This window comes from Cebus imitator, unplaced genomic scaffold (genome assembly GCF_001604975.1).
Source record: "Cebus imitator isolate Cc_AM_T3 unplaced genomic scaffold, Cebus_imitator-1.0 Scaffold51, whole genome shotgun sequence".
Lineage (NCBI taxonomy): Eukaryota > Metazoa > Chordata > Mammalia > Primates > Cebidae > Cebus > Cebus imitator.
Window position 1 is genome coordinate 567,210 of NW_016107366.1, and position 22,798 is coordinate 590,007.

The following is a 22,798-nucleotide window of genomic DNA, read 5'->3' on the forward strand; positions in this document are numbered from 1 at the left end:
CCCATTTCAAGTATAAATGTGACTTAATTCCAGAAACAAATTTTTACGCCTGAGTATTTCACAATATATTTGCCTAGATTAGGGCTCCCAGGTTAAAAAGTGATTTTTAGAGACTTCCTGTTGCGGTTTGGTAAACACTATGTCTGCTCATTTGTATACTTGACTGTTTTGTCCTCGGTTGCCCTCTCTCCTCCTCTTTTTAAAATCTGCTCATCCGGGAAGAATTAGAGCATTTTTGGCTCTCCTCTCACATACTGCTTAAAAACTGAGCATGGATCCAGTATTTGCAGGGAAGGCCACTGATCCTCAGGCTAGCGGGAGCTGAAAAGGGGATGTCTTTAAGGTAATATTCCATCCGTAATATTACCAGACCAGGTGACGAGATTGGGAACATCCCCAGAACACCTGGGTTACAGCCCTTGCTCCAGGCTCCTCCTCCCTGCGGGATTTAGCTCCTTATGTAGATCTTTTATGCTCTCCACCTCTTTGGCTAGAATGTTAAAGAGAGCCCAAGACCCTGGGTCTGAGGCCACCTGAACCTCATCTCTTACCTTCTTTAGTCATTCACTAGTCCACGCTGAAAGGAGGAAAGGGAAGCTGGTAGATTTCACTGATATGACATCTCCTACTTTCTCTTACAGACCAAACGATCTCATGTAACAGACTATCTAGTCCTTCCCAGGCATTTTTCAGTCACCATTGTCTTATTATCAACATCTCTTTCAAAATCCATACTCTGTGCAGCGCCTATATGTGGTGTGAGGGGCACAATTGTACCATCTCAGGTGTACTGTAGTCCGCGGAAAGAGAACAGGTGCATGCACACAAACATACGTGTATACACACACACGCCATAAAGTAAACTGAAATCTTGATTTAGTGAAAGATTCAAAACACATGATTAAGTGGTCTGGCTACTGGCGCAGATGCAAGGAATCTCAGCACAACATTCCACTTCCTCCGAAGTGGGAAGAGGATCTCAGTAGCTATGAGACTATGTGTAAGACAGAGTCTTGCTGAATTTAAGAGGCCATTCTATGCTGTCTTCCGGTCTTTTTAAACCAGGTACTTTTATATCACTAGTTAAAAAGAACTGATGCAAAAAGTCTGAAAATATGTGAAGAGAGCAAGAATGCAATTCCATGCCTAGTGATCAAAAACACTTTGTTTCCTTAAACCCTCCTTCCTCCCCAACTCTAGAGGAGCTACAAGCGAAAGGGGGACAGCAGAAGATGTGGAGGAGTGGACCTCCCACCCTGGGAGTGTGTACCTTCCCTGCACACACACACTGCAGACAGGTCAAGCTTGAGCCAGGGTGGAGTTGGAGGTAGGAAGGAGGTGAGATGGACTTTCACATTGGCCCAAACTAGCCCAACATGTCATGACTGGATGGGAAAGGAAGATTAGGCATCACAAAAGGCAGTGACTGGAAAACAACAAACCCATGTTGGCATGTCACCACATTCAGACCATGGAACTAACAAGTTGTACCTGCAGGTATCACATTCAAGCCTGCCGCAGTATGACAGTCTTCTCATGGTGTATCATCGTGGTATTAACTCCAGCCTGCTGCTTCCAAACAGGAAGCTTTTTTTTTTTTTTTCAAGGGTTGTGTTGGCCGGGCACGGTGGCTCACGCCTGTAATCCCAGCACTTTGGGAGGCCGAGGCGGGTGGATCACGAGGTCAAGAGATCAAGACCATCCTGGTCAACATGGTGAAATCCCGTCTCTACTAAAAATACAAAAAATCAGCTGGGCATGGTGGCGCGTGCCTGTAATCCCAGCTACTCAGCAGGCTGAGGCAGGAGAATTGCTTGAACCCAGGAAGCGGAGGTTGCGGTGAGCCGAGATTGCGCCATTGCACTCCAGCCTGGGTAACATGAGTGAAACTCCGTCTCAAAAAAAAAAAAAAAAAAAAAAAAAAAAAGGTTGTGTTTGTGTACCCAATATTGTTATTGGATAATATACCTAGTCCATGAGGTTCCATTAGGTGGTTAGGATAAAAAAGAATTAAGAATTCTGATGTTTTAAAAAAGCTGTCTGTGAAAAGCAACCCTGGCTTTACACAATGCAGTGATTTTGAGTAAAATCCTCTGAGGGTCAAATTCTGGCTCTGCAGTGGAAATTTGAGCAAGTTAGATAACCTTCTACACTTCAGTTTCTTTATCTGAAAAATGGGAACAGTGATATTAATACAATATATTCATGTAATTAATATAATATAGCTCATATATTAACAATATAATATTGTTACACAGATTAAATGAGCTGATACACAGGAAGCTCTTGGCATAGTGCTGGCATGCAGAAAGCACTCACCCAGCTGGGTGTGGTGGCTCTTGTCTATAATCCCAACACTTTGGGAGGCAAAGGCAGGAGAATCACTTGAGGCCAGGAGTTCAAGACCAGCCTGGGCAACATAGTGAGACCCTGTTTCCAAGAACAAATAATAAGTGAAAACAAAATAAAAAGGAAGCATTCAGCCAATCTTGACTTTACCTCTTAATACTGTAATTTTATGAAAGTTGTAAATAATTGTGAAATAGATACTTAGGTACCTAATTCTTTGACCATAATTCAATTATTTCTTTTTGATAGGTTCCTAGAAGGATAATGACTTAGGTTCAAATGTATGAACATATTGACTACATTCTGTTTTTAAAGTTTACTAATAAAGACAATTGAATAGCTTGCTTCATTGGACTATCAGGGAATTCTTGGCTCTGCAAATTAAATTCTTAGAATAAATGCTAGCTGGTAGATTACAAACCTAAGGTTTATCTAAAAATCTAGTGCTCTTCAAAATCTCTTTGTGATAAGCCATTAGCAATAAAGAGAAGATAAAATGGAGCATTTCTCTTTTTATAGTAAACTCTAACAGACGCAGAAGTGCAAGTGTGGTTCAGGAGACCTTGCCCCGCTTTCTGTAACCCCTCAACTGCATTCATTCCTTGGCATTCCCTTCCTAACACCTGCCCTTTAAATCCTTCACTTTGCACTGTCATTGGACTTTTAGATTCCCTCCTTATCTCTGACCTTTTTATTTAAGGATGTGACTTTTGATTAACCTTTGCCCTGTGGGTCAGCAGTTAAACTGTGCATTCTCCCAGACCTTTCATCTTTTGCCTTTTTAGGAACAAAGCCAGTCGTGCATAATGTACACTTATTTTGGCCATCTCAAGCCATTCTTAGGTGATGAAACCTCCTAAGGCAGGTGCTGCCAGGGGTATCCTTGAATAGGAATTATGAGAAAAACTTTTAAGAAGAGCACTAGACTTTGGGTTTCTCAGAAAAGTTCAGCCTGTTCAAGTTTCATTTCAATGTCATCTTTTAGAGTTAAAAAGCTAAAAGAGTACTCTTAATGGAGTCAGTTGTCATATAAATTTTCACATTTTAAAAGTGAGGGGTCAGTTGCAGTGCTGCTGCAGGGATTAAATATTAGAAACTCTTCCTGAACTCAAGCAGATTTTAGCTTTTTAAGGGAAACAGAATACACATAGATGTCTATAACATAAGGTAGAAGAAATAAGGATCGTAAAGCACATAAGGGGATTCTAAGGAAGGAGAGATTAGATTAAGTACTAGAAATCTAGGAGATGGTGTTTAAGATCAGCCATGGGCTGGCGCAGTGGCTCATGCCTGTAATCCCAGCACTTTGGGAGGCTGAAGCAGGAAGATCACTTGAGCCCAGGAGGTTGAGATCAGCCTGGGAAAGATGGCAAGACCCTGTCTCTACAAAAAAATAAAATAAAAAATAAAAATAAATAGACAAGTGTGGTGACATGCACTTATAGTCCCAGCTGCTCAGAAGGCTGAGGCAGGAGGCTCCCTTGAGCCCAGGAGTTTGCGGCTGCAGTGATGGTGCCACTGAACTCCAACCAGAGTAAAAAGGATCAGCCATGTGGAATCTGACATAGATGGAGGGGCGAGTAGAACAAGTGAGAACGGGAGCATTCATGCAAGCCTGTGGCATCACAGGAGTCAAGTCAGAAGCAGCAAAGAGCGGGCATGTTTGTGGATCTTTAAGTAAAGTAGTTTCACTGGCATGTACAATACATATAGTCATTGCGGAGGGTGAAGGGAAGGAAACACTGGCCCCGGGCTGCAGAGGGCCAGGTTTGCTAGGTAGACAATCGGGTGGACAAGATACTGAAGGTTTTGTAGCAGAGAAGTGATCACGGCTGTAGTACAGCTGTGAATTGAGAAGGCCCATTAGGGAGCTGTGAGAAAAGTGACATGAAGAGGAAGAAGATTGATTTCAGGTGACGCTGGTTTTTTTCAGGGGAGCTGGTGGGGGGTCGGAGGCACGTGTCCAAGCCAGGACAGCGGTTGTGAAGATGAGAGAAGGGGTGAATGTGCTTAGTAAATTTATGAAATTTTTCTTTAAATGAAAATAACAATTTCTTTTCTTAAATAATTTATTTGCAATAAATTAACAAGTAACAAATTAAAATCAATGGTTAAAAACTCACAAAACATCAACAAATAAAGTCTTTGGTTGATATATCTAATCATGTTTTACAAAGCACAATAATTGAATTTCAGTAAGAAGACATATGAAGAAGATTACTGAATGCTATAGAAAAGAGGCAAGCATAATGATAAGGTGCTTTTTCATTTTCAATCCTAAAATGCCTGGTAGCTGAACAGGGCTATAGAAAGTCTAAACAATGTCTGTAGGCCTGGATCTGGGTCCTGGGTTTCCACTAACTGCACATGTGGCCTCTGGAAAGTCACTTCAAAACACTCTAGAACCATTTTCGCCTCTGTAAAATAAGGGGCTGGCATTATTCCACAGCCCATCAAATAATCTATATGAATCAATGGACCTGTTTATACCTGGTTTCTAGAAGTTTCTAGTGGGGTCCATAGCAGACCAAACATTTCTTTTTCTTTTTCTTGAGACGGAGTCTTGCTCTCTGCTGGGCTGCAACTGCCGCTTCCTGGGTTCAAGTGATTCTTCCTCCTCAGCCTTCTGAGTAGATGGGATTACAGGCACCCGCTACCACACCCAGCTAATTTTTTTTGGAGATGGGGTTTCAACATGTTGGCCAGGCTGGTCTCAAACTCCTGGCCTCAGGTGATCCGCCTGCCTTGGCCTCCCAAAGTGCTGGGATTACAGGTGTGAGCCACCATGCCTGCCCATAAACACTTTTGTTTCAGTTACAGAGTAGCATAGGTTATATAATCTGTTGAAACTATTCTGTTGGGCTCAAATGGTCTATAAACAGATGTACCATCCACTGAACTACAATGTTTTTGAATCATAAATTCTTGCTGCTGCCATCACCAAGCCTTAATTAAGTACAGGACATCACAGAGAAGACTCTAGAATGATTTTTGAGTTAGCTTCCAGTCTCCAGTTACCTTGTGGAGGTTTTGGTCCACATTTGACTATATTTCCTTTTTGACAGTCACCTTCTTTTTTTCTCTTTCCTTCTTTGTTTTCTTTGAGATAGGTATCATTATGTTGCTCAGGCTGGCCTCAAACTCCTAATATCAAGCAGTCCCCCTGCCTCAGCCTCCCGAGTAGCAGGGACTGCAGGCACATGCCAGCACACCTGGCTTAACAGTCACTTTAACCAAACATGACTTGCTGTACAAAAATGCAAGCAGGCAAAAGAAATCATTTCGGAGGTGAATTATACAGATTAATGATTTAAATGTTGATTCATTTAGTATAGGATTTTTTGCAACATTTCTTTAAATAGTTTCCCCCTCATATAGTTTAATGAGAACTCAGTCTCCTCATGACTTTTCAGGAGCACTCTGTTAATTTCAGTGGAAAGGCCTTCTTAGTCCAAGATCACGGCCCCCTTTGACACAGATCACGACCCCAGCAGCAGAAAAGTGGACTCATCCTGGGAAGAATGGCAAAATCCTATATTTTGGCAATGAGATGCTCTTGCTTTCCTTAGCAATATGTTAAAACAAAGCTAACATAAAAATACCGTAAAAAGTGTTATTTTTATTTAATTTCAGATGAGAGAGTAAGTAATTTTGATTGATAACTGTCATCAAAACTTTGAATTGTACTATCACCCAGTAATTTGGGGGTAAGCTTGTGTCCATATAAGATAGTAAGGAGAAAAAAAAAAAGCACATCAGGGAAACCATTTTGGTCTCTTTGCTTATGTGTTTCCCTGGACCATTCGGGGTTGGTGGGGAAGTTTTCCAAATGCAGTTTAAATAAAGGGTCTAAAAGGAAAACTTACTGGTTCAAATAAATGCATTGCATTACAAGTACGAAAGCTGTATAGAGTTTAACGACATAGTGACCTTTCTGTTTCAGGGGAATTAGATTGTAAGAGTTTCATCCAGTTTTCTTCCGATCACCAGACCAGGGAGGCTCATTTCAACTTTTCACAAGTAAAATACCTTCTTTCTGAGTGGCAGGAAATTTAAATTCCTCCATTGTGTATACACTGGAAATCCCTAATCTCAAATCCATCCATTTTCTACCTATGGTTCAGAAGGTTTTAAAACCAATGTACTGTCAAGAACTTTGGGGAAATAAATTGTCCCAGATATAATCAAATGACATTATTTGTATTCCAGGTTTAACTATGGGATTTATCTTTGACTCCAAGTATCATCAGGGTGGCGGATGGTGACGGATTCTGCCAGATCTGTGCCATTTCATTAACTTGTTGGGTACCAGCCCTCCAAGCCTAAGACTAAGCTAATGCTCCATAGCAAAGAAGACAAATTACAAATTCCTTAGTTCATTAGAGTCTGGTATTACATTTCTATTGTTTACTCTAAATGTTTTGTTTAAACTAAGCTCTCTGCTAAATGAGTCGTTAAACGGTAATGTTTGGATTTTCATAATTATAATTGAATTTTACAGGTCTTAAATCAGCAGGAGTTCAGGCTGAGTGAAAAGTTTTAATGCATGACATGTGAAACCAAGGCTTTAGCTAACTTATTTCAGCTAACTGTTTTTCATAAGAAAACTATGAACTCTAACACATAAATTGTCCAGTTCTTTCCTCTCACAGATATAATTCACTATTTGGCTTTAGTAATCACTTATGTACAAATGGCTCAGCACAAGTAGCACCTCACATTTCCACAGAGTTAAAAGGATACAGAACTTTTTCACATATATCTGCTGCATTCCTGTAATCCCCACCCCTTAGCAGGGGGCGGGGTGTGTCTTTTCTCCACAGCTTTTTCCCAAAAGTCTCCCAGGTTGGTTTCTGCAGGGGTTATCTTTCTATTCATCAATCTTAAGATTGATTTTGTTCACTCTTGATCAAATACATCTCATTTTTCAAAACCAACTTTAAAATCTGTTCTGAGGAAAGCATATGCTACTCATCCATCTGCAGCCCATTATTAGAAAACTTTTTCTTTTTTTTGTTTTTAGAGGGAGTCTCACTCCATTGTTCAGGCTGGAGTTCAGTGGTATGATCTTGGCTCACTGCAACCTCCCCCTCCCAGGTTCAAGTGATTCTCGTGCCTCAACCTCCCGAGTAGCTGGGATTACAGGTGCGCACTACCACACCTGGCTCATTTATATATTTTTAGTAGAGATGGGGGTTTCACTATGTTGGCCAGGCTGGTCTCGAACTCCTGACCTCAAGTGATCTGCCCACCTCAGCCTCCCAAAGTGCTGGGATTATAGGCATAAGCCACTGCGCCCAGCCCATCAATCTTAAGATTTTGTTCACATCTCATTTTTCAAAACAAACTTTATGTTCTGAAGGAAGCATATTCTACTTATTCATCTGAGATCCCTTATGAGAAAACTTTTTTCTTATAACTGAAGACATAAACAGTGATTTTCAACCCTTTTTTTTTTTCTTACTTAGAATTTTTTATCCAAAAGTCTTATGCAGAACCTGGATTTAAAATAGGCAGAGGTAGGCTGCTTTACCTGACATCCCTGGCAGGTGGCAGCCCACCAGTGACATTCCTCATGGCTCCTTTCAGGTCCCTGTAGCTGTCTCTGTGCCACCTCCCAGGAAGCTTAAATTCATGCTTCACGAGTTATCATCAAGTCAACTCTGGACCGTGCAAAAGTCTGTCCACAGCCAGTGATTTCTGAGCAAGCGCTGCCCAGGGAGATGACAGCCAGGGCCACACTAAGGAATGTGGTGGCTTGGGCCAGGTGAAGGAACCTTGTAGTTCTCAAGCAGAGTCCTGTCCTCCAGGCCAGGCAGGGGGGGTCCTTGAGGGAAGAGCCCCAGAAAGTTTCCCTGAGCAGCCATTCCTGTTTGTTGCAGGCTTTGCTCCCCCAAGACCTTGACCAAGAAGTTGATATACCTCATTGCCAGGCGAAGCGTTTCATTTTTGCTCAGCTTTTTGTCTGGAGGGTGAGTGGGGATGAGCTTCCTCAGCTTGGCAAAGGCGCTGTTGACATTCTGCTGCCTCCACCGCTCCCTGGTATTTGTGAAGATCTTCCTGGTCATGTTTGAGTTCCTGAGATGGAAAGAAAAAGGGCCCTCAGGGCCAATATCTTATAAGAGGCCTGATTGGGATCACGCGTCCTGCCAAGAACCTGAGATGTTAGATTTTCTCGACTCAGAGCTTAGGAGATTCATTTCCTCAATTTCAGGTTTTTTGACAAGAGAAGAAAATGTCGTAGAGAGGGGAAGGTAAGAACAACACCCTTCAGCCTTTCTCCCTGGCTATTTTGAAGCCTCCAACTGAAAGACTGCTTTGTCCCAATACTCCTATTTCTTCCTTTATAACCAAGCCTTTCTAATTATTCGGAATCAGGTACAATATTGATTGAGTTTATGTGTGAATACAATATGTTTGGCCAATAGAAAGTTTTTTTTTTTCTTTTTTGAGATGGAGTCTCACTCTGTCACCCAGGCTGGAGTGCCATGGCACAATCTCAGCTCACTGCAACCTCTAGCTCCTGGATTCAAGCAATTCTCCTGCCTCAGCCTCCAGAGTAGCTGTGACTATAGGTGCCTGCCGCTATCTTTGGCTAATTTTTGTGTTTTTAGTAGAGATGGAGTTTCACCATGTTAGCCAGGCTGATCTTGAAGTCCTGATCTCAGGTCATCTGCCCGCCTTGGCCTCCCAAAGTGCTGGGATTGTAGGCATGAGTCACCCAGCCACCAACAGAAAGTTGAGTATGAATCAACACTGTATTCTCAGAATGAAGCAAAAAAAGAAAACGATTCTAGGTTTCATTAATAAAATAAAATTTGGAATGGAGAAGACAATACAGCTCTCTCGTTAGCTGGCAGACCCCAGCCAGTGGATTCAGCCCCTCTCTGTAAGAACGGAAATATCCAGACTGGACTATATTTAGGGGAGGAGGAACAGAGTGATGAAGGGTCTTGAAACTGTGTTGTTGGGGTATTTAGTCTCACAAAAATGAAAAGACAAGTCGCAGGTGGGAGTGGTCTTTTGGCGTGGATTCCATAGTAGATACCTGGGCCTCTTCGGGCTGCACTGGATGACCTTTCCAAGTCTAGAAGAGTGGTTTATCATCACACACTGCCAAGTATTATGCAGCCGGTTTTCACTCTTAGAGGCATGGACCCCTTTTTTTCAGGTGGCTTAGATTAATATGTGTTATAGGAACACTTGGGATGCACTGGCAAACAAGCCAAAGGCCAGCCTCAGGCAGGTTGGTATTTTGGCTTACTGCTATTGGTCTGCTGCCTGCTCCACGCTCAGCTCCCCGGGCACTGAGCCCTTTCTAGTTCTCTAAAGAGTCATGAATATTCTCAACTCTACCCTTTTGCACATTGTCGTTTTCTGTTTTGCATTTCCTCCCCACTCTCTACTTACCTATTTCTTTAAAGAGCAGTCAGATCTTAACTTTCCACCAAGCCCTGACTCTACAGGAGTCTTCAGAGAATTCAGCCATCAGTGGAGCCATATGCATGGTGGTCAAGAGCACAGGCTCCAAGGCCAGAACCCTGGTTTGGCTGTTGGTTCTACTCCCCCCAGCTGTGTGACCTTCAGCAATCTACTTAACCTCTCTGTGTTTCAATGCCTCATAAGTAATGATCAGTTCAGGGGTACTGCATCATCGTGAGGACACATAAAATGATGTACATAAAGCACCTTAGCTCAGTGACTGGTGCATAGTGAAGGCTCAATAAATATTTAATGATTGGCCCGGCTCTATGGCTCACACCTGTAATCCCAGCACTTTGGGAAGCCAGGGTGGGCAGGGCATGAGATGAGGAAATCGAGACCATCCTGGCCAACATGGTGAAATCCCGTCTCTATTAAAAATACAAAAATTAGACGAGCATGGTGGTGCATGCCTGTAGTAAGAGCCAATCAGGATGCTGAGACAGGAGAATTGCTTGAACCCAGGAGGTAGAGGTTGCAGTAAGTCAAGATCACTCCACTGCACTCCAGCCTGGGTGATAGAGTGAGACTCTGTCTCAACTACAGCAACAAAAAATTAATAATTATTATCTCTACAAATAAAACAGAGAAAAGTAAACATTGTAATTTATCATTTTCTTCCTAATGAAGAAGTTATCATGCAGTAGAGAAGGTCTGAGCTTTGTTTATGTGCTCTTTTGATTCACTTTACAGGAATATACGTGTGTGTGTGTGTGTGTGTGTGTGTGTGTGTGTGTTTGTATGCAGAGCATAAACCTGGAAGGATTCAGGACAAACTGTCAACAGTGGTTCCCTGGGGGAGGACAGTAGATTGGGAGAAGAGAAAAAAGGGAGAGAGACTTGTGGTGTTTTATTCTGTATGCCTTAGTATTGTTTTATATATATATATATATATATATATACACACACACACACACACATATACATATATATGTAAATATATGTATATATATGTATTTTTTTTTGAGACGGCATCTCACTCTGTTGCCCAGGCTGCAGTGCAGTGGCACGATCTCGGCTCACTGCAACCTCCGCCTCCCAGGTTCAAGCGATTCTCCTGCCACAGCCTCCTGAGTAGCTGGGACTACAGGTGCGTGCCACCATGCCCAGCTAATTTTTTTGTACTTTTAGTAGAGACGGGGTTTCACCATGTTGGCCATGTTGGTCTCGGTTTCCTGATCTTGTGCCCTGCCCACCCTGGCCTCCCAAAGTGCTGGGATTACAGATGTGAGCCACCACTCCCAGCTGTTTTATATTTTTATAAGAAATTATTCGTATATTATTTGCTTCATAATAGAAAAAAAATGTTTTAAATGCCATGGGCTTTAGAACAGAAACACCCGGCTTTGACCCTCTACTCTCAATTTCCTAGTTATCAGCTAACTCCTCGAAGCCTCGGTTTTCTTCTCTGGAGGGAGATACAGCCATCTGCAGGACTTTCGCGAGGATTACATGAAATGCATTATAAAGTGTCTGGCACGTGGGTGCTAAATAAATGCAGCATTTTCTTCTCTATACACATGGAAAGCATCATTGTTGCAAAGAAAAGCATTTTTCTTTCTCTCTGTGCTTTTTTAAAAAAACTATTTTTGGTAGAGAGAGGGTCTCACTGTGTTGCCCAGGTTGACTTGGAACTCCTGGCCTCAAGCAATCCTCCTGCCTCAGCCTCCCAAAGTGCTGGGATTACAGGCCGACCACCACACCAATTGCATTTTTCAATCATCTCTGTGCCCCCGGGACATTTCCCCATCCCAGCTCCTTTCCTGTTGCCTCTCCTGCTTGTGTCTGAGTTGCAGAGTCCAGTGCTATGCTGCAAATTCACAGTGAACTGGAAGAACTGCAGCCCAAGGTCACTGCATGGCTTCCGGCTCCCTCCACTGTTTACTTGGACCCACATCCTCTCTCTGTGGAGACATTGCTAGTTGGACCCACGGACCAATTACAATACTATGCACTCCAAGCTTTGGGACCAACGTTTACTGAACCAGGTATAATGCTTGCTGGCAAGTGCTGAGAGGCTGGCTGATCGTTTTGACGTGTGAGGGAAGCACTGGGACTACAGGAGCGGAGCAGCAGCAGCTAACCAGGAACTCTAGCAGGCTCCCAGGCAGGCCAGGTCTCCTTCCAAAACTGAAAGGGGTGGGCCAGGTGATCCCCAAGGCCTCTTTCTACTCAGAAATGTCACAATGCCTCGCCCACTGCCTTTTTTTTTTGAGACAGATCTTTGCTGCTGTCACCCAGGCTGGAGTGCAGTGGCCAATCTTACAGTCTTGGCTCAATGCAACCCCTACCTCCCATAGCGCAGTCTTGGCTCAGTGCAACCTCTGCCTCCCAGGTTCAAGCAATTTTCCTGCCTCAGCCTCCCAGGTAGCTGAGATTACAGGCACCTGCCACCACGTACAGCTAATTTTTGTATTTTCAGTAGAGACAGTTTTTCACTATGTTGGCCAGGCTGGTCTCAAACTCCTGATCTCAGGTGATCACCTGCCTCAGCCTCCCAAAGTGCTGGGATTACAGGCATGAGCCATCATGCCCAGCCCCATTGCCTTTTATCTAACCTAAGTCATTTCTGAATAACCTGACCTCTCATATTACTAGGAAAACATGAATGCTGTCAGAACTATACCCAAGTATACCTAAAATGTAAAAGTTTGAACCTGAATCAAGGGGATTTTAAGGTAGAAAACTGTCCAGTTTTTTTCACAGGGACATTGGCCAGGATTGTAGGAGCAAAGTTACATTCACACTTCTCTTATCAAAAGAGGGTCTAGTTCATTCACTAAGCCAACCGTAGTCCCATGGGGGGTCTTTTTCAAGCTGGGAGGAAAAAAGATTAGGCAGGATAAACTAACTGCAGTGTTCTTTTCTAAGAGGGCTCTATCCTATTGTATTAGAAACAGACAGAAGAAAACAGAGAAGACTGGCTTCTAAAATGTAGTCTGCCATCCTAGGAGGTGCTTAATCATTCCTTGTTGATTTATCCTCAAGTGTGTTCCTCTCCTTCTCCACAGGGGAAACAGAAATCAGTGATTTAACAAGCTGGAAAAGCTCAAAGTAGAGGTCACTGGAAAATCAGTGCAGTACTTATTAAATCAAAGGAAAATTGCATTTAGTGTTTTTCCAGTTGCAAGGACTGATTGCTGCTAATCGTGATTTCAGAGTAACGTAAGAGCTAAAAAAAAAATACACTAAATGCCACAAAATCAGAGAACATCTGATAGATGCCAAAACAGAGGCAAAGCATTTAGGCCACACAGGGACTCAGCAGTACAGCCTGTGTCCCAGAACTGGATATTCGTGCATTTACATCACCATTGAGGACTCCTGCTGGGTCAGGGTTCATAACCTTTTTTGTACCATGGACCCTTTTAGCAGTCTGGGGAAGCCTAGGAACAGATTCCTTTTCAGAACAATGATTTTAAATACATAAAGTAAAAAGGCTTTGGATCCCATCTCACAATAATTATTTTAAGTCCATAAATTAAAATATATAGACACAGAAAACCAATTATTTTTAGTAGTTGTTAAAATAACTTAAAATACAATATAGCAATACATGTGCTTCATTTTTAACCCATTAAATAACTAGACATTACGATAATCTCTAAAAAGTGAATGTAGGTGATGTTTTCAAAAGGTCTGCAACATCTATGACATGAAATGCATGTATTTATGATTTCTACTGGTGACAAATTCACTGCCATGGCTAATACTACTATAATTTATTAACCATATTCATAAATAAAGGAAATGCTATATTTCAATGAAAGGTTAGTGGAAGTAAAGATGTAATTTTTCTCCAGCCAAATTCATAGAACCCCTGAATTCCATCTACATATCCCTGGGTGGATGGGGGTTGTGCGCCCAGGTTAAGAATGCCTAGGTTGGAGGAAAGTCAGGTAGAAACACCAGGAACATGGATATGCATAAATTCCGTTTATATTGTTGCTACTGAAGGTAACACATTAGCAGAGAAAAGGAGGACACAGTCCCCTAAGAAGGTGACCAATGCCCCTAACAAGAGCTGCTACTTTTTGTGCCAGGGGTTCCTGGACACGAAAAGGGGCGTCGGCGGGGGGGGGGGTTGGGGCTGTCCCAGACATTCACTCACATACAGCTCTTTCTACATTCCGCTTTAAAAGTCTCTTCCTGGCATTTGGTCCTGTGCATTTGTCTCTTCCTTCACCTTTCTCTTGAAAGTAAGTGAAAATACTCAACAGGAAGGGTGGTTTATATAGTTAGATCGGGGAGCAGTGCTTCACCTCCAACACTAGGCACAGCTTGCCTTTTGAAGTTATTATAGACATAACACAAGTTTATTTAAGAATAAAAATATCAAGCATACACATGTGCCTGAAGTAGAGCAGAAAAGGCTCCCTACCTGTCTAGCTACTCAAGTCTCACTCCCCAGGTGCAGCCAGTTTGGTGTATTACACCCCAACCTTTAAAATCACCATATGTATTATGCAAGTTAGTTTTCTCACTTACACAACTGTGCGTGTTGATATATTAAATCAGCACACAGTATGAATACTGCTCTTTGGCGCGGTATCCTCACACTGGGGGAACCACCTGTTCTAAGACGCACGCAACACCTGCACCTCGCGGCCTGGACGCGCGTGGAATACCCCGTCCAACCGGCCCAACCTTCTTCCCTTGCCGGCTGCACTTCTAGGCCCTTTTCTTTTGGTTTTTACGTTTGCTCCCCCTGGCAACTCATCGCCTTGCCTACTAAGTATTTCGGGAGTCCGGGAAAGCATCTCGTGGCTGAAGTTTCGAATCTGCCAGGTGTCCGGGAGTGGCTCCGAGACGCGCGAGCTCCTTGAAGGGCTCTGGGAGATGCGCTGCCGGGAGCGGCACAGGAGGTTCCCGGCATCACGCTTGAAAGCGACGCGGCCCCGCCAACACGCTAGGAAGTCGGCCTGGCACCCCCGGGGCCGAGCCACCGCCCCTGCCCCGCGGAAAGTCCCCGGGTCTTCCCACCGAATTGGCTCGGTGGCTGCTACCAAGTCTCCGCCGCTCCCCCGCCCTCCCGGGTGAGTGTGAGTGTGGCTCAGCGAGAGACCCGCAGGCCCACGAGCCCGGCCCTGGTGGCGCCCACGTCCCCCCGGAGTCCACGCACCTCCTCGCCAAGAGCCCGCGCCGTCGCCGTCACCCTCGCCGGCCGTGTGCGCCCTCCCCTGGACACCGCGCCGCCGCCTTTATAGGACACCGCGCCGCCGCCTTTATAGGACACCGCCTTTTGTCTCGCGAGCTCTGGGGGCCCCTTCCCGACGGGGACTCCCACCGGTTCCTCCCCATTCCCCGCGCCCTGGCTTCCCGGATCAGCCCGCTCTTGTGTTCCAGAAAGGGAGCAAGGGAGGAAAGAGAGCCCCGTCTTGTGTGAGACTTGGGGGCGGTAAGGGGGTCCTGCCACACACCTGGGCTAGGGGAGCCGCTTACCCACCTCCTTCTCCAACACATTCAAACCTGGGAAAGTCGGTATCCACTGTTAATTCATCAGTTGTTTATTAAGCCTCAGTGAACTTCCAACTGGAGTTCAGGAACCACTTGCTTCAGAGTCACAGGTGGGGAAGGAGGATCCCAACACCCACAAGCCAGACCCACGAAACCAGGAGGTTTTTGGGGGTAGGGGTGTGGTCCAAAATCTGTATTTTTAAAACCTAAGCATTTCAGGAGATTAAGATGCACAGCAGAATTTAAGTCACTGTACTGGGCAAGGTTCCGAATTTAGCCATCTGTTTCCACAGTGCCCAGTGAGGGAGGGGCCTCCTAATGGGTCTTCCTGCTTCTGCACTTGCCTCCTTGTCTGTTCTCCAACATCATCCAGAATGATGCTATGAAAACACAAGTCAGATTCTGGTCACTTCTCCACTCAAAACCCCATAGTGGCTCTCCATTTCACTGGGTTAAGCTGAAGCCCTTGTAAGGGGCCCGGACAGCCGGGCGCGGCGGCTCAAGCCTGTAATCCCAGCACTTTGGGAGGCCGAGGCGGGCAGATCACTTGAGACCAGGAGTTCGAGACCAGCCTGGCCAACATGGTGAAACCCCATCTCTACTAAAAATATAAAAAATTAGCCAGGCATGGTGGCGCACCACTATAATTCCAGCCACTCGGGAGGCTGAGGCAGGAGAATCGCTTGAACTTGGGTGGTAGGGGTTGCAGTGAGCCAATATCATGCAACTGCATTCCAGCCTGGGGACAAAGCAAGATGCTGATTGGGATTGCTGGATAGGCTCAGCCATGACAAAGTTATATTTGGGGTTGCCTGTGCAGCCTGGACGCCACGGAGCAAACCCACAACTATCCATAGCCCTCATATAACATGAGTGAGAAATCAATCTTTACTGTCTTAAGTCACTGAGACTTTGGGGTTGTTTGTCACACCACCACCCACCTTACCCACCTCCAAAACAAACTAACAATACAGATTTATTATAAATTAAAATGTGTTGGATAAATTGCTACGTTATGGTGGTAGGCGGGGAGTGCGGTAGGATGGGAGGTGGGCCCAAAGGTGAGGAAAGCTCTGTATCTGTTTTCAAGGTACTAACTGTATTCGAAGGGAGAAGACATGACAATGTGACTAATATAAGATAGACAGTCCCGCATGCGAGAGTGTGAAATTAGAGTTAGGGATAGAGCGGTAGATTCTAGCTGGATCAGAGGTTGCCCATGGGAAGCATGGCATTTAAACTAGGCCTTGGAGCAAGGGTGGCTCTGACATTTGTGGGGTCCATGACAAGGGTACAAATGGAGACTCCATCCCCACCCACATTCTTTTCCCACCCGCTAGCTCTGTCCTTTTCTGTGAAGGGCCTTGTTGTGAATATGATGTGAACTAACCCACATGGGCCTCAGGAATAGCCCTATCTAGGCCCTGGAAATGGGCTCACAGCCATTTGAGCAGAAATTCAGGGGTCCCAGATACCCAGAATACGTTCCAGAAGGTAGGACATGGGGGTTGGGGGTTGGGTGAGCACTGGAGGAGGGCCAGAACAGGGCCATCTAAAGCGCAGTGTCCAGGGCAGGGGCTCTGACTGCCTGGGTGGCTGGTGGAAGGGTAGTAAAGGCTGGGTAGGAATTATAATACTAGTGTAGGAGTGGAGGAGAGGGCAGCCCAGGCAAACGCAACCGTGTGCTTTGAACATGGGAACAGTATGTTTAGTTACAGGTCACAGGACTCATTCTGGTGGCAGTATAGAGGATGGATTGGAGGGTGGATTAGAGAAAATTAGTTGGTCAAAAGCGATCTTTAGAAACATAACCTAAAGCCAGACATGGTGGCTCATGCCTGTAATCTCAGCACTTTGGGAGTCCAAGGCGGGTGGCTCCCCTGAGGTCAGGGGTTTGGGACCAGCCTGACCAACATGGTAAAAACCCATCTCTACTAAAAATACAAAAATTAGCCAGGTGTGGTGGTGCATACCTGCAATCCCAGCTACTTGGCTGGGATTGCATGAGAATTGTTTTGCTTGAGGCAGAGATTGCAGTGAGCCGAGATCACGCCACTGCACTCCAACCTGGGCGACAGAGTTGAGACTCCATCTCGAAAAACAAACAACAAAAACCTAATGTTTGCAGTCATTTTCCCCGATTTGCTCCTCTTTCTGCTCCTCTGTTCTACCTATATGGCAATTCCGATACAGCAAATGTTACATTTTAAAGCAATAACCAGTATTAATCTTCACCTTAGCCAAAAACTGTAAGGTAATATTTTTTTCAATGGCATATTTTACAGCTGAGAAAAAGAACTGTGGTAATAGTGCAGCAAGATTGGAAATGTGTGATGCTAAATGAAACAATAAGCTGTCAAATAGGATCTGTGTGCAAATGGTCAAGGACTGAGAGAAAGGACAGGGGCTGCAGAGAAAGGAGCATGATTGTGTTGACATACTGGGACCAGGATTGAAGTTTTTTTCCTTTCAAAATGTTCTTAAATGCTATTGTTGGTTTTATACTTTTAGAAGCTGGGGAACAATCTTTGGGGCACCATTCCACTAGCAGTGATTCTTCAGAGTGATGAGTCCTCTCCCATACCAGTGTCCCAATGTAGAGAATTTGGGGGCTAGGACCTGCAGGGGAAGGGGTTGAAGTAGGAATTTACATAAGCCGATTATTGGGGGATTAGGTTTGGGCAGCTAAACGCCTCTGTGTGCTTGAGCTAAAACCCTTACTATTCATGGCTCTCACCGCCCCCTGGAGAGACTGCACCTGCGAGCTCCTGGGGAGGAAACAGAGGGCTGGGGAGGGAAGGGCAGGTCACTAGGAGAGCTTGGGCACTGTCAGGCTTTCTGGTTCTCCTGGTTTAATTGATCTGTCTGGATTAGCCTGTGAATCTTGGCCTTCTAGTCCTATATACAGGGGTTGTCAGTTTCAGGAAAGACCAAACCTTGGATTTTTGTTATTTATTTAATTTATTCATAAAAGTAGAGACGGGATCTCACCATCTTACCCAAGCTGATCTTGAACTCTTGGACTCAAACAATCCTCTGGACTTGGCTTCCCAAAGTGTTGGGATTACAGGAGTCAGCCACAGCCATGGCCCAAACTTGGAACTTCTGGAAGGGATTTCTGCCATCCTAAGTGGGTGTGGGCCAAGACTGTTTTGGCTGGAGGTCAAGCATCAGCCTTTGCCACTCTTAAAACTCTCTTCTTCCCTCCTCCATTCTTGACCCTTTACCAATCTCCAATTCTATGTATTGAGGCCCCTATTCATCCATCTCTCCATTTATCCAGTCATTTATTCATCTCTTCTTTCATCCACCTATTGTGCATGCATCCATTAATTTATTAAACAGATGAATTAGCTGGTTCTTGATATTTAATACAATTTACTAGTAAATCCTTCTAGGTAGGTTTTGTTCCTTCATGTGTTCTGTCTCAAATTAATTTTGGCACGTTGACATATAATTTTGGACATTTTCTGATTCATTAGAAGAGTGTTTTATTCAGTTATTCAGTTACTTTCTAAAATCTCTGTATTTGTTTTATACCTTCTCATGCCTCATGTTATGTGTTTATGACTTCTCTTTCTCTCTTCTTGATCCTTGTTGCAAAAGTCTGTCCATTTTATTGCTCTTAACTAGCTCTGGGATTTGCTTATCATTTTTGTGATTTTCAAATACACTTTCTACCAAATCTTTATTAAATCTGTTCTTTTTATTTATGTTTATCTCCTCTCCACCCTACCACTCTTGGAACGAATGCTTATTTATTTTTACTCTTTCTTGTTTAGTAAGAAAAGCATTCCAGGGTGTGAACTTTCTTCTGATATACCTTTGGGGATATCCTGTTTTCATTTGCAGTATCATTGTCCTTGGTTTCTAATGTCTGTTGCTTATTTTTCTTTTTGAAAGTGTTTTTAAATTTTCTTGTGTTTTTTGGCAACCATTTGCAATTAGTTTCTAATTTTGTTGCATTATAGTGAAAGATATGCCCTGTATGTTTTTTGCTTGGGGATATTTATTGAGCATTTCTTTCCTCTTTGGTAAAACATACATTCAAATTTTATAAATGTTTCATAGGTACTAGAAAAGGAGATATATTCTCTGTTTGAATGGCAAAATGTCCTTTTACACATCCATTAAATAAATTTATATTCTTGGAAGTTTTGATCTACTTGATCTATTCAAGAGAGCACTGTGTGAAAATCTCCCTTTACTATTTTGTGTCTGTTCTTTTTGTTTTTCCCGGAGTGTTTGCTTTAGATCTTTACATCTTTTGATGCATTGCTTTTAAAGCATAAAGACCCATGGAAGTTTTTTTATTGACTTAGAGGATTGTAGCCTATATCAGTATAGAATGTCTTGCTTTTTACCATGAATTTCATTTTGTTTATTATATTAATATTACAACCCCTTTTGAATTTGCATTTTCCAAGTTAAACTGTGTCCACTCTTTACACTTAATTTGTGGGTGTGTGGGAGTGACTCTTGGTTGTAAGAAACTCTTTTTGATAAATTTCAATTCTTTTAACTCTTTTTTTCTTTAAAGGAGGCCCTACCTCCATGTTGAATTCTTCAAAACAGATCTTATTCTACTTTACTTGCTACATTATAAACTTCATGAGGACAAAGACTTAGTTTCCTTAATCACTAGACCCCAGGAATTGTGCTCACTTGTGCATAAAAGCTGCTTGATCAGACATTTGTTGAATGAATGCAAGAAAGCTCTTATTTCTTCAGACAGCTGCCTCCAGCCTGCCCTGCTTTCTATCAGCAGACACATAGCTTGCTCTGTGAGGTAATGTTACCAAGGCCATAGAAGGATTATTATTATTATTTTTTGGTTGTTTTTTAAGAAGGAGAGAATATCTTGTCTGCTACATGGAGAGAACAAGAGAAGAGGTGCAGTGGGGGGCCTGGTTAGGATGCTATGAAAGCAATGCAGGCAGGAGGAGATGACAGCTTGATTTGAGGAGGGGGTTGACATTAAGCATCGACTCTGGGCCAGGAACTGAATCCTCTGCCCCAATTATTCAACCTTAAGTTCTAGGTGTCATGCTAGGCATTTCACCCAGGTTTTCTTATTCAATATGAAAAATTGTAAATATTAAAGTTACATAACAAGTTATCCTAAACAAAAAAATTTCTCCCAAAGAAGTCAAATAGTAAAACGTACACTTAAAGAAACAAGCATATAGCTGGCTCAGTTTTACTAGTGGTTTTTAGACACACATCTTTCCAGAGCCTACAGAAGCTGCAAATTCTCACAGATGTTCAAACTACTCCATTCACAGGCCCACAGAGCAACTCAGTGAAAAGCTCACATCCTCCCAGGCTCTTCCTGCCTCCCTCATTCCAACCTCCCTCAAATAAGATAATTATCAAGCAAGTAGCAGCAGGTGAGAGAAAGCTGGTGACACAGGAAACCAGGGCACTTGGAAGGGTGAAATGCACTGATATGGCCAGCATCTCTGCCTGAGCAGTGGGCAATGCACCAGAGGGGTAAGAGCTTTTGTCTTCTCTCATAAGTAGAGGGAGATTTGGTTGTTTTGTGCCATTTTTGGTGACAAAAATGGTTCTTTTCTTAGTCATGACAGAGAAGGAGAGATGCTAGACTCTGGACCAGAGTCTCTGATATACACTGGTTTTATGGCCTTAGACAGGTAGTGGTATCCTGCTGAGCCTGTTTCCTATAACACGGGAATGATGAATACTTACTGATTGGCTATGGACTGAGACAGGATATTGAAAAATGCCAAATAGCAGGCAGTTTCGTGTGGCAGCTAAGAGAGACCTTTGCCTTGGCTCTGGAGGCTGACTGGCTGGTGTTGGCATCCTTGCTTTGATACTATCATAGTTGTCATCCTAAGCAAGTTAACTTATCCCAGACTCAATCTTCTCAGCTATAACTTAGAAATATCATCTCATGGGTTATTGTGAAGATTCAGTGAGCTAATGTATGAAAAGTTAGTGCTTTGGAGTAAATACTGAAAAATAGTGCTAATAGTCATCTAATGGAACCATAGTTACTCAATACACAGTTTTCATTTTATTTTTACTACCAAAAAACTCTATCTGAAAGCTAGATGGCAAATCTAAACACATGCCCCTAACTTCTGCCAGAGGGCACTTTCAGTTTTTTTCTTTCACAGGCGGAATCCAGCATTCTGGCTCCCACCTCTCTCCTTCAAATTACTTGGTTTCTGTGCTGCTCAAAAGTTTTTATTTTTATTTTTCTAATATTTGAAACAAAGCCCAGGACTGGATGAAAGAGAAGCCAGAGGAGAAAGAAAAACTTCTCTTGAGCATCAGGCCTTTATCTTACATTTAACTTCCACTCGTCAGCACCCCAGACCCAGGACCCCTTGGTAACGCCCACACACCCACATTTCATCTCCAAGACACCTGGTGTTAAAGCCATGAGGGTATTTCTGTCCAGAGCAAATGTTGACTATTGCTGCATAAAGCAGTGGACACAACTACTTCAAGTGAGCCTCCCTTAGTTACCAATTAGAGGGACACAGAGCCCTGGGTGTGCCCAGCTGTCCACCTCTCAAGACCAGGCTGGCTTGGCCTTGACTCCGTAGGTCTGGAGCTGTGAGTGCTTCTATTTTCAGCCAATAAACCCAAGCACAGTGGGGAAACCAAGGGGAGGTTTTGGGGTGGACAGGACCAGGTACTGAAGAGAAGAAAGGGCTGGTGTAATTCCCCTTCCCTTCTTTATTCTCTGGTCTTTGTGTAAGGGACATGACTCATCAATGGGTCCCTTAGATGAGGATTTAGATGTTCTGTGGGCAGCAGATAAGGGTGCAGCCTACTTGCAGAAAGTAAATTCATTGAATACTCCCCATAAAGTCAATACTGTCAGGCTTATCAGCTGTCCTCATTTCCCACTCAGCTCCCTGGGGACCAGACTTGAAATAAAAGGCCACAGCTCCGGGCGCTGAGATTGAAGGTGCAGGATGGAGCTGGGGAGGGGCCTCTGCCCTCTAGGCTGCTTTTCAGGCAAGTAGGGGAAATCTGCCAGGTCAAGCTGCCCAGAGCCCTCAGCTTCTCAGACTGACAAATCCCAAACCAAATACACACACCCGGAGGATGAGGGAGGCATCCCCTTACTCCTCAAATCCAGCAGATGTTTCCAGGAGGGCCCACTGTGCTTAGGAAAATTAGAGGCTGTCACCTCAAATGCAACCAATAAGAAAACACACAGAGGAAACCTTAATTTCCCACTACTGTTGTTACCTTTGCTTTTCATAACAGATACTTCTCACTACCCAAGAGCACATGCATCTTTTTAGCTGGCAGGGATATGGTTTATTTGCACATTGCCTGAACTAAACAGTTTACCGGCTGGGGTTTCAGACCTGTTTCTGAGACTCACACTGTAGCTGATGCAGACTGGTTTAACAACATACAAGCTGTGCCTGGCTCCCCTCCCACTCACTGTCCCTATGGTCTCTGCAGGGATTATAGCCTTGCCCAGGCCTCATCAGCCAGAGCTCTCCTACCCAGGCAGCAG

General features: G+C 43.8%; 2 protein-coding genes across 5 annotated transcripts in view; both read right to left on the reverse strand.

Moving 5' to 3' along the window:
* Positions 1-7,584: 7,584 nt before the first annotated feature.
* On the reverse strand, positions 7,585-15,592 carry TAL2 (TAL bHLH transcription factor 2). 2 transcript variants are annotated; one of them, XM_037738220.1, is made up of 2 exons: positions 15,252-15,592; positions 7,585-8,427 (listed from the first exon to the last, which is right to left on the reverse strand). In XM_037738220.1, the coding sequence occupies exon 2, from the start codon at positions 8,415-8,417 to the stop codon at positions 8,091-8,093; it is 327 nt and encodes a 108-aa protein (XP_037594148.1). In that variant the 5' UTR covers positions 8,418-8,427; positions 15,252-15,592; the 3' UTR covers positions 7,585-8,090. The 2 variants fall into 2 exon arrangements, with proteins under 2 accessions (XP_037594148.1, XP_017383243.1); XM_017527754.2 differs by lacking the exon at positions 15,252-15,592 and adding an exon at positions 14,954-15,031.
* Positions 8,345-22,798, reverse strand: part of FKTN (fukutin) — a 92,043-nt gene continuing 77,589 nt past the window's right edge. For 2 of the 3 annotated variants that reach the window (XR_005200115.1, XM_037738214.1), the window contains one exon: positions 15,586-15,668. Coding sequence is in view for 2 of the 3 variants with exons in the window: in XM_037738214.1 (XP_037594142.1) it covers positions 15,604-15,668 (65 nt within the window). In the remaining variant the exon portion in view is untranslated. Of the gene's footprint in view, positions 8,428-15,585; positions 15,669-22,798 lie in introns of those variants that run through there. The other variant, XM_037738215.1, reaches the window with a different exon arrangement.

Excerpts from the sequence above, each read along its gene's own strand:
- TAL2 (XM_037738220.1), bottom strand. The coding sequence starts at position 8,417 with ATGACCAGGAAGATCTTCACAAATACCAGGGAGCGGTGGAGGCAGCAG.